The 9749-nt window shown below is 46.7% G+C and overlaps 1 protein-coding gene across 1 annotated transcript; it reads right to left on the bottom strand.

The window, feature by feature from the left end:
* Positions 1-1516: 1516 nt before the first annotated feature.
* CST3 (cystatin C) lies at positions 1517-9586 on the bottom strand. The gene is made up of 3 exons (XM_083624375.1): positions 8743-9586; positions 5236-5349; positions 1517-1915 (listed from the first exon to the last, which is right to left on the bottom strand). The coding sequence occupies exons 1-3, from the start codon at positions 9364-9366 to the stop codon at positions 1838-1840; spliced, it is 816 nt and encodes a 271-aa protein (XP_083480501.1). The 5' UTR covers positions 9367-9586; the 3' UTR covers positions 1517-1837.
* Between the last annotated feature and the right edge of the window lie 163 nt (positions 9587-9749).

Here is a 9749-nt window from a genome sequence, read left to right as displayed (position 1 = left end):
CTGTATCTGTCTTGGCCAAGGTCATCATACAGGGCAACCAAAGCAGTCCAACACCACAGGACCAGACTGTGCTCTGCACACCCCTTGAGATTCATCTGCTGTAACAGTGGAAGCAAGTTCTCGATGGAGGCAAGTGGTTTTATCCTCAGAATGTTTTGCAAACAATCACATGGAGCTGCTGTCGGTTCTGCCACTTCCTTTAGGCCAGGCGGTAACAGGCAGGGGGTTGCAGTGGCGTAGCGTGGGTTGTCAGCACCCGGGGCAAGGCAAGTAATTTGCGCCCCCTAACCCGTGGATTTGCGCCCCCTAACCCGTGGATTTGCGCCCCCTAACCCATGGATTTGCCCTAACCCCAGATGTTGCGCCCGGTGCGGCCCGCCCCCCCTGCACCCCCCACGCTACGCCACTGGGGGGTTGGACTCGATGGCCCTTGTGGTCTCTTCCAACTCTATGATTCTATGATTCTAGGTCCTGCACCACCCAGAAAGCTCTGCTGGCCAACACAATGAGGCTGCAATGGAGGCAGGAAAGTAGTTTTTCTTTGCATCCTTCACTGCCACTAGGTAGGCTCGATGATGTACAAAGCAATATGTGTGTGTCTTCTCAGGTTTGAAGTTTGGCTAAAGGGTGGAGTATAACTGCCTTAAATAAATTAAATATGCATTGTGTTCAGCGATACTTACTTCCAGGTGTGCTTTTACTCTGCAACCTTATTGGAAAGGACCCACAAAATCCGCATTTCCCCCAATTGTTTTCTCCCGTGGCAGCTCATATCCAAATGGGATTGTATTCAAATACCACATGGCATTCACCTGCCCTGCCAGCTCCACAATGACTTTGGCTTGTGCAAAGGGGCTCCCCCTACTGTCCCCCTGCACCCCCAACTGGCTCTTTGGGGGTCAAGACAACTTCTCTTAACAGTGCACAGGGGAAGGGAATATTTCTGTTTGGAAAGCTGCAATGATTGCACAGATGAAATATGTTTTCAGACCCAGATTTTCTGTCCACACCCATGAAATGCTATTTCCTGCTATGCCCACCATGGTGCTGGTCTCCTTTTCAGATTTCCAGAGGACAGAAAAACTCCAGATTTATTTATTTATTTTGGGTGGTGGTGGGGGAGATAAAGTGTCAGGCAGTAGTAGCTGAAGGAAAACCTCAAATGGATGAGGGGGAATTAATGAAGGTGCAAGAGGTTTGTGATCTTGAAGCTAAGGTGTGTATATAGTCCCTAAGACTCTAGAACTCAGTGGGCTTTACTTTAATGGAAACATGCTTAGCATGGCCCTGCGTATTATTTCATTCTGGCATCCCAAGAACCAACCTGGCAAAACTATTGGGTCTGCAATTCCTAAGGCTGAAAACTCTAATCTCCAAAGGCATCACAATTCAGTCAGGTGGTCTTGAATAGGGCTGATCAACTGGTGGCGAGAGTAGGGCCTGAACAGATGCTCAGAAAATATGACAAAAGCTATGATTTGTGGTTTTTTTCACTGTTAGTAATCACATGAGCCAGTACTGAATAATGGTACTTTATTCTTAGCAATGAATATATATGGGACACAAATCTTTTAAAAACCTCAGTCTCTGACAAGGTATGTTTCTATTTTTCATACTAATCCAGCATGAAAACATTGATTACAAACCTAATGATAAATCACAAAGAAAAAGTTTAGAAAATACATTTTAAAGGAAAACTACATGATTTGCTTGCATCCTGTAAGTATATGTCAGAATTTCAGAGTTAGTAACATTTGCTTGAGAATACATCTGGATTATTGCTCTTCTTGAATCTGGAGAAGACCACCAGAACAGCTATGATGAAGCAAACAGGCGTTTAGGTGCAATTGTTTCTCTTCAGGCTGATGTGGTTTGTCCAAGGAACAGAATACACCTGAAAGTTGCAAGTCACATGCTACAAGCAGGGAATGAGAGAGAAAACCCATTAATATGACTAATATGAACTGCATCCATAGTAAATCAGAACATTACTAATTAAAAGTTAATGTTAATGTTATAAGCATCCTAGTGATAGTTCCCTCCCCAACCCCCAATAAACATCCTTATGTTGGACATGGCCCAGCTAAAGTGAAGCGCTTCTGTTTGTGTGCTGAGCAGTAAATTTTTACTGGGTTTAATGAGACTAACTTCCAAGTAAGGGTGTGCAGGATTGGACCTGTAGTCCCTTAAAGGGAATTAAATGTTAACTTGGTCTGTGTTGTGCTCCTTGTTTTACAGCAGCCTAAGAAGACATGGCGTAGATTGCATGGGCACAAAACACTGGAAAATATTGCTGCACAATCTTTACTGTAATAAAGGGAGATTTCATAGGGGACCTTTCCAGTGCATTGCATCCTGTGTCAGCACAGAAGTTATACATGTGCCATCTTTAGTCCCTCTGTGAAGCATGAATTCATGTCTCTCTGTTTAGCAGAGGGACATGCATGTTTCTGTGTTTTCAATCATTAGGGATACAACAAATCCCTTGTTGTGCACCAAGAGAGACCCCCTCCCCACCCCAAACACCAACAACATTCACTGAGCTCTTTCCATACATGCAGGTCCACAACAGGATAGATCTGCTACTGACAGCAATGCCGCTTGCACACTCATTTAGCCACAGTTCTACAACGAGTTTTGAGACAATATGTGTTGTAATGCGAGTCTGCTTCACTCTCAACTTGTTATGCAGTACACAAGCATAGTAAATGTACAGTAAATGTGCATAGTAAATCACAGTAAATGCAAACATGTGAGCATAAACTGACCCTTTTGGCTGTGGGGTAGGCACAGGTGGACAATACAAACAATAAAAATGTTTAGCGTTACAACAAGCAAGGTAAGTGAAGAGAAGGCCTGCCCTTCTTGAGGACCCAAATGGACAGAGCCACTCTCATGGTCTCCTCATCAAAAGGGACAACCTCATGCCATGTTGCCATAAGTTTGAATGGCTATCATTTTCTCCTAGAGGGAATAGTCAATGGGAAGCACAGAATGGCGCCGGGGGGGGGTAGGGGTCAGATACAATTTGTCTCTCTTCAGCTGTCCCCCAGACCATGTAGCCCAATGACTCGCCCCATGTCACTTAATGGGTCCTTGTCTGTATAGGCTCAGCCCCTTATTGGCATCCCCGGTTTCTTGGGCATTCTGGAATAGAGATAAATTATAGCCAGATGACCCCCTGAGGTTTCCCACCAGAGAAGAGCACCTGACTGAAGATTTTTCTTTCCCACAACCTTGATCCCAAGTACATTTTCCCAGTCAGAAGAAATGCCAATCATTCCTCCATCTGAGGAAAAGTAGAAAGGCTCCTGTGGCGGCCCTGGGAATGAAGCCTGCAGCTGCATCACCCCATCCTAAGCTCCCTTGCTTGTCATGCCGGAGTGTGACAGAAGACTGAAAACTGCCTTTCAGGGAGACTTCCATTCAGCTCATGGAGATCCCGTTGCTCTACCCCAATGGGAGAATACAGTCTCAGATACAGTCCTGACATTAATGGGGCCAAAGCGCTGAACTTCAGCTGAATCAGGCTACATATACTTGTACTAGGTTTGGTACCATTTTAAGCTTTACTACATGAAAAATGTTAAAATGTGCAATACTATGCAATTATGTGACAGCCCAAAGCTGCTGACTGTTATTACAAGAAACATACCGTAAGTGTATTTACTTGGAAGGAAATCCCCCCTGAAATCATGGAGGAGATAAGAATAGCTAACTGGAATAAGACAAGTGCTTCTTTTCACATTTTTTTTTGGGGGGGGGGGAGAACTTGTATAACGAAGTTTAGATAGTTGCACAGACAGGCACTGCTGATGCTGCAAAACTACTGAAAAGGGAACGTGAACTAGTTAAGGACAGAAGGCTTTTTGTGCTGTGCTCAGCTAGAAGTCTTCCAAGTCACCAAGCAACTGTTTTGAGTTCTTTGACTAGGCAACAGCACCCCCAAACAGAAAACACAAGGGCTTCTTTGTGTGTTGAACAGAGGCTGCTGGAAAACCCAGGCGTTTTACTCTTTTTGGCTCCTGAGTCATTTGTTGGTGGTTGCTAAAGATTTTCTCTTTTTTTTTTTGCTTTTCTTTGTAATCAGCAATTCTTTGTGCTCTAGTTGCTATAATGAATGGATGCAAGATGTTTCTTGTGGTGTGAGGACACAAGAAAACCATTCCTCTACTCCACAGACCCCCCCTGCACCAAACCAGAGAAAGCAGGCTGCACTTCAGTCCTCATATTTAGGGGAATCCTCTGCACATTGATGGAGGAAGTAAGTAAATGGGTTGCACCGAGGTTCACATGTGCAGAGTGAATATGCACAGGACTGGGCTACAAGGAGCAGGCTCTGAAGTGGTGGAGAAGAGAAACCCACATTCAAATCTTTACTTAGCCAAGAAGGTTTATGGGAAGCCTTAGGCAACTCCTTAACTCTCAAGGCCAAACTAAGTGTGTCTTTGCATCCATTGTGCAGATGTTTCAAACTGGAGTGAGGCTAATCATTAATGGGATTAGAGCCTTTCTCCCCCATCCAGCTGCCATCCTGATAAAATGCTTTCCAAAGCCAATATTTGCTTTGTAGAAAAATACCTCCATTGCTGCTTCAGAAGAATATTCTTAGTATGTGTCTGCTCTGATGGCATTATCAACCCCACCCCACTTACATTGTTTTTAAAAAAGCAGCACACAAAATGCAAAGACACATTTAAGATCATGTCTCAACTGGCCCTCACAGGGCTACTGGGGATAAAACAGGCTAATCCCTTTATCAGCCCCACAGATATTTTTGGAGCTCTTGCACAGCTCCAGTTCATTATAGGGTGGCTTCAGCAAGAGAATTTCCTGGTACATTATTCATGCCCATAACTTAGAACTGAACATCTAAGGAAAACATTATCAGAACTGATCCCCAAAACAACATAATCCAGAGTGGAACTAGGAGAAAGAAGGCAACGTTTTACATGTTTACTGAGTTTTACAGGGTAAAGGTAGACCCTGTAAAAACAGTCAAGCAGACTGTTTAGAGAGAAAATGTATTTCCCCCCAAAAACTAGGTTCCTCAGATTTAGTTCCCACCACAAGGATATCCCCAACCACTGCCTTTCTTTCCTTCTTCTTTTTAAGCAACCATTCACTTCCAAGTTCAAAATAGTGCTGCACAAGTACCTTCATAAAGAGGGACATTTTTACTGCCAATTATTATATTTAGCACTGTTAAGCAATGTCCTTGTTTCTGCTACATACCTTTGCCAGCTCTGGTGCTTCATGGAATGCACAGTTCTCAACATCGGCTACTGACTTCGGACAAGTTGTTCGCCCAACTTTAACATCGAAAAAATAAAGGACTCCAGAGACAATCTGTAAGATGTGGGAAATGGCTCCTTTACTAGAGAGAATATTCAATATATTGCACGAGACCTGATGCCTTTTCTAATCACAAAAGACAGACTGGGATTCATCTGTGAACAGTGTCCAAGGCTGCCCCCCTGGAAAACAGTGAGAGGGACACAGGAGCCGCCTGTGCTTAGCCTTTCCTATAAATCTGCCTGCTATAAATCTGCCTGCGTCATAGACATTTGGGTTATTTATTTATGTCAAAGAGCTGACAACTGGCATTACTATAACATCAAGGAACAAGAAGAGAGTTGACATCAGAAGCTCCAAATCCAGGCCTTTATGGAGCTGCATGGCTTCAGGCTCACCCCTGTTTTGCAAAGGGAAAGATAGGAGGTTATAGTGACCCCCACCCCTACACACAGACCATATCCAACAGAGGCACCAATAGCAGCCCCTTAACCTTAAGGCGACATCTCCATGATGGGAGGGCAAAGCGTGCTGAATGCATCCCTTAACGTTAATAGGCTTTGGTTAACGCAAGTCACTGTCATTAAGATGTGGTGACAGCTATTGGCATAGATGGCTTTAAGAAAAACAGGACAAATTTTGGAGGGATTGGTCTGCATTAAGACTACCTGGGAGAAAATTCTGCTCTATAAACTACATAAAAAGTCAAGCTTCTTAGAGATTTGGAGTGCATTTGGGGATTGATTTAATGTCTTTTTAATGCCCTACACAAGGATGGGAGAACTGAGCCAACTCAGTAGTTCAATCATTAGGTTTCTTGTTGATTCTGGAGTTCACATGATTCTGCACATTTTATGCTGAAAGTAGCAAGAAAAGCCAGGTTCTGGTGTGCTGTCTGCAAGGAATGGCACCCCTTGGATCTGAGGGAAATTGCAGTCAAACATAACTATGCATGGGTTCTAGTTAGTGCATGAAGGAGTTAAGACCGCAGGGTTAAGATTCATAGACTCAGCTGGGTCATACTCTCTTACCTCCATGAGTAAGTGACACTTCTTCTTCTACCTTCTCTCTCTCCCTCCAAGACATGTAACCCACCAGGGAGGATGTGGCTAAGGTTGCTCCCAAGATTGGAGCATGTGTCTGGAAGTATATTCTGATTTTCCTACCCAAGAGTATTCTGCCTATGTTCTTCTTGCAGCTGCATGGAACAATGAAGGTATCAGACCTTTGAAGTCTGACCTTGTAAGTAAAGCATTTTAAACTTGCTTAGCTTTATGTGGTCTGTTCCTTGCAACAGGAGTAGAAAGAGGGGAGAATTGTAAAAGGGATAAGAAGGGTCTAACAACCTATATTCTAGCCCTGCATTTTGAATCTAGGCACCCAACTGATTATTTTGTTGTTCACCCACACATGTGGGTCCACAGGGATTCAAATTTTAAATTCCCCCACAGAATCATGCCAGCCTAGGTAGCTATACTGCATGTTTGCATAGCTGACTTGAACCCTAGAAAATCAGGATACCACCACTTGTTTCAAGATGCAAACAAATTAGAGAAAGCTACTTCCTTAAATTTCAGGAAATGTTTGCATCTTTTAGTTAAAAAGAGAAGAGGAAGTCAATCTTGGGGGAAGAGAAACTGCTGGCTGATCCCTAAAGATTATAGTACTGACCAGCCAGACACGAATAGCAATAGGAAATGTAAAGAGGCCTGGCTCTGCAGGATACTGATGTCTCAGGCCAACATCTTCCTTTTATTTTGACAGTGCTGTCATTTGTCATGGCAACCAACTAGCTGTCAATCAAACTGCATCAAAGGACCCAGCTGTGCAGAAGTGGCAGAACTTCCACTGAATGCCAGTTGCTGGGAATTGCCAGTGAGGAGATGCTCTTTCCCCCTGGCCCTGCTTGGGGGCTTCTCTTTGGGGCATCTGGTCGGCCACTGTGAGAACAGGATGCTGGACTAGATGCAGGCTCTTCTTAGATTCTTAACTCAGTACAGCTCTGGTTAACAGAATGCATCTGGACACACGTTACACGTCTGCTACCAGTGTAAAGATGGAAGAAAGACCAATTCATGTGACCTTTTGCAGCCCCAATTTGCTGAAATTTTCAAGGGCACTTGGACAGCCCAGATTCCTGCTGAATTACACCCAAAAACTGTAAGCAGCATATCTGAATTAAGCAATATTGGAGGAAAGGAATCAGGGAAGCGCTCTTTGTCCTGTGGGATAAATATCAGCCTCACATAACCAAATGCTTAGTTCTAGCGAGTGCATGAAGGGATTCAGACCTAGAGTAGGCAGTCCTGCCAAGAGTAACTAGGTCAAGCCCCCTCACCTTGGGAGGAAGGGTTACCAAAGCCTTTATTTATTCTCCTTCAGCATATGAATCCAACCCAAAAGGACATCAGGGCTGAAACCAAGTTAAACTGCCTGCCTTTTTTCTGCTGCACGGAAAAGCACATAAAACTGAACTTTGAAGAGTTTGAAAACAAAACATTTTTAACTTACTAAATGTGTGGGCTTTTTCTATGCCAAAGGGGAAGTAAGGGGAGGTCTAACCGCCAATATTTCCATGCTTTATTTTGCTTCATGTTTTTTGATTTTAAAAGTCTGCTGGGGCTTGCTCAGCAAGAATATAGTTGCCCCCAAACCTGGATCTAGGCAACTAGGAAATTTGACCTTTATTCTTTTAAATCAATTACACACAAACATTAAAAACCAACATGTCCTAGTTAGGTCAAGGCTGTTCCAGTCACCAACAAGCAGCCATAGTCTTGGCTGCTGACTATGTAAGCAGGAGAGACTGACCTCCCCCCTGGAATCCTGCGGGGGGGGGGGGGAGTCAAGCTGGAGCTGAGCCCCACGGCCTGGAACAAGCCAGCTGCTCTGCTCTGCTCCCAGGTCAGGCTGCCAACTGCTCGCCTTGGTCCTGCACTTGTGCCTTTAATGGCAGCCTGGAGCGCACAAGTTTAGTCCCATGCGCACTTGTAAACATTCAGAATATTTATATGCAGCGAGGAGCGAAAGGAGGGGAGGCGGGAGAGAGGAGAGAAGAGCCCTGCTGCCGCCTGGCAGGCCGCCTGCTTCCGTCTCAGCTCGACCTCTTAAGGGGCAGGCAGCTTCCCAGGCGGCGGCGGCGGCGATTCTTCCTGGGGCTCCTCTCGCTGCCTAGTCCCAGGAAAACAGAAAACTCTCCTCCCTGGGCCAAGAAACCAAGGCCTTGCCTTGAGAGCGGGGGACCCGTTCTTCGCCGCGTGTAAGAAAAGACATTCGGGTTCCCCTTAATCTGCCGTCACGGCTGCCGAGTCCCGCGCCTGAGAAAGCAGCTCCGCGCCACGGGCCGAATGAAGAGGCTTCATGGGCTGCTGCTTCGGACTTGGGCGGGACTCCAGCCGGGCCCGCTCCGGGGTCATCCCGTCCGACCCGCCCGCCCAGCATACTCACTTGCTTCCTGACCCGGACCACCTCGGCCACGCGGCTGGCGTACTTGTCGTTGCTGGCCCGGTTGTACTCGTTCATGGCGAACTGCAGCGCCCGCCGCGCGCCCTCCTCGTCCACCGACGCGTCCTGCACGCCCCCCAGCAGGGGCGGCCGCTGCTGGCCCGTGCCCGGCGCGGCGCAGAGCAGGAGGGCGCTGCACGCCACCAGCCACCGCCACGAAGCCATCGCTCGCTCCTCGCTCGCTCGCTGGTCTCCTCCGCACGTCCGAAGCTGGGCGACGCTGCTGCGCGGAAACTGGCGGCTCGGGCGCGCGCGGCGCTTTTTCTCCTCCCGCCGCCCCGCCCCCCGCCCCTCGAGCGGAAAGCCCAGCTGACCCCCCCCCGCCCCCCGCAGGACTGGGAGGCGCCGTTCTCCCGCTTGGCGCAGCCTCGTGCCCCGGTGGAAAGGTACGCAGCCCTCCCAGATTGCCCGACGGGGGGTTTCTGTTAGACAGCTGCCCTTGCGCTCCCTTTGTTCGCCGCGTTTCTTCCCTGCCTTTGCTAAGGCTCCCCATTTGTTGGCAACCAAGAGTCCAGGAGCCTCTTCAAGGCCTGGGGAGGAATCCAGCCTTCTTGATAAAGAACTCATTCCCCCAGGAGGCCGGGATGGCCACCAAGCTAATGGTTGTCACGCATCTGTCTCGTTGTAAATAAAAAAAATGCCCTTTTCCCTTATGGGGTATCCAAGAGCCCATATAGAGTCCTTACATAGGTTCCCTATTGGTAGGAGAAAATAACAGAGGCCAACCAGAGAATATTGAGAAGCAAAGCCTGATCTTTATTAATCTGTTGCAACAGGAAAGGAGGAGGACCCAGAAAAATGCTGTGCAAGGGCTTATAAAGACTTTTGAAATTCCCATCCTGTAGATCAAGACCACCCCCAGAAACATTATGCATACATCACAGAAGGGGTGTAACCTAAGACCACCCCTCAGATACATCACAGAAAAGGTGGTCTTAAAACAGAAATTT

Source organism: Podarcis filfolensis, assembly GCF_964270895.1.
Source record: "Podarcis filfolensis genome assembly, chromosome: 7".
Taxonomy (NCBI): Eukaryota; Metazoa; Chordata; class Lepidosauria; order Squamata; family Lacertidae; genus Podarcis; species Podarcis filfolensis.
This window is presented reverse-complemented; position numbering and strand designations above follow the sequence as displayed.

Excerpts from the sequence above, each read along its gene's own strand:
- CST3 (XM_083624375.1), bottom strand. The coding sequence starts at position 9,366 with ATGAGTTCTTTATCAAGAAGGCTGGATTCCTCCCCAGGCCTTGAAGAG. Across the intron at positions 5,350-8,742 it reads TGGTCCGGGTCAGGAAGCAA|ATTGTCTCTGGAGTCCTTTA; the intron begins GTGAGTATGCTG and ends CACATCTTACAG. Across the intron at positions 1,916-5,235 it reads AAGCACCAGAGCTGGCAAAG|CATGTGACTTGCAACTTTCA; the intron begins GTATGTAGCAGA and ends CCCTGCTTGTAG.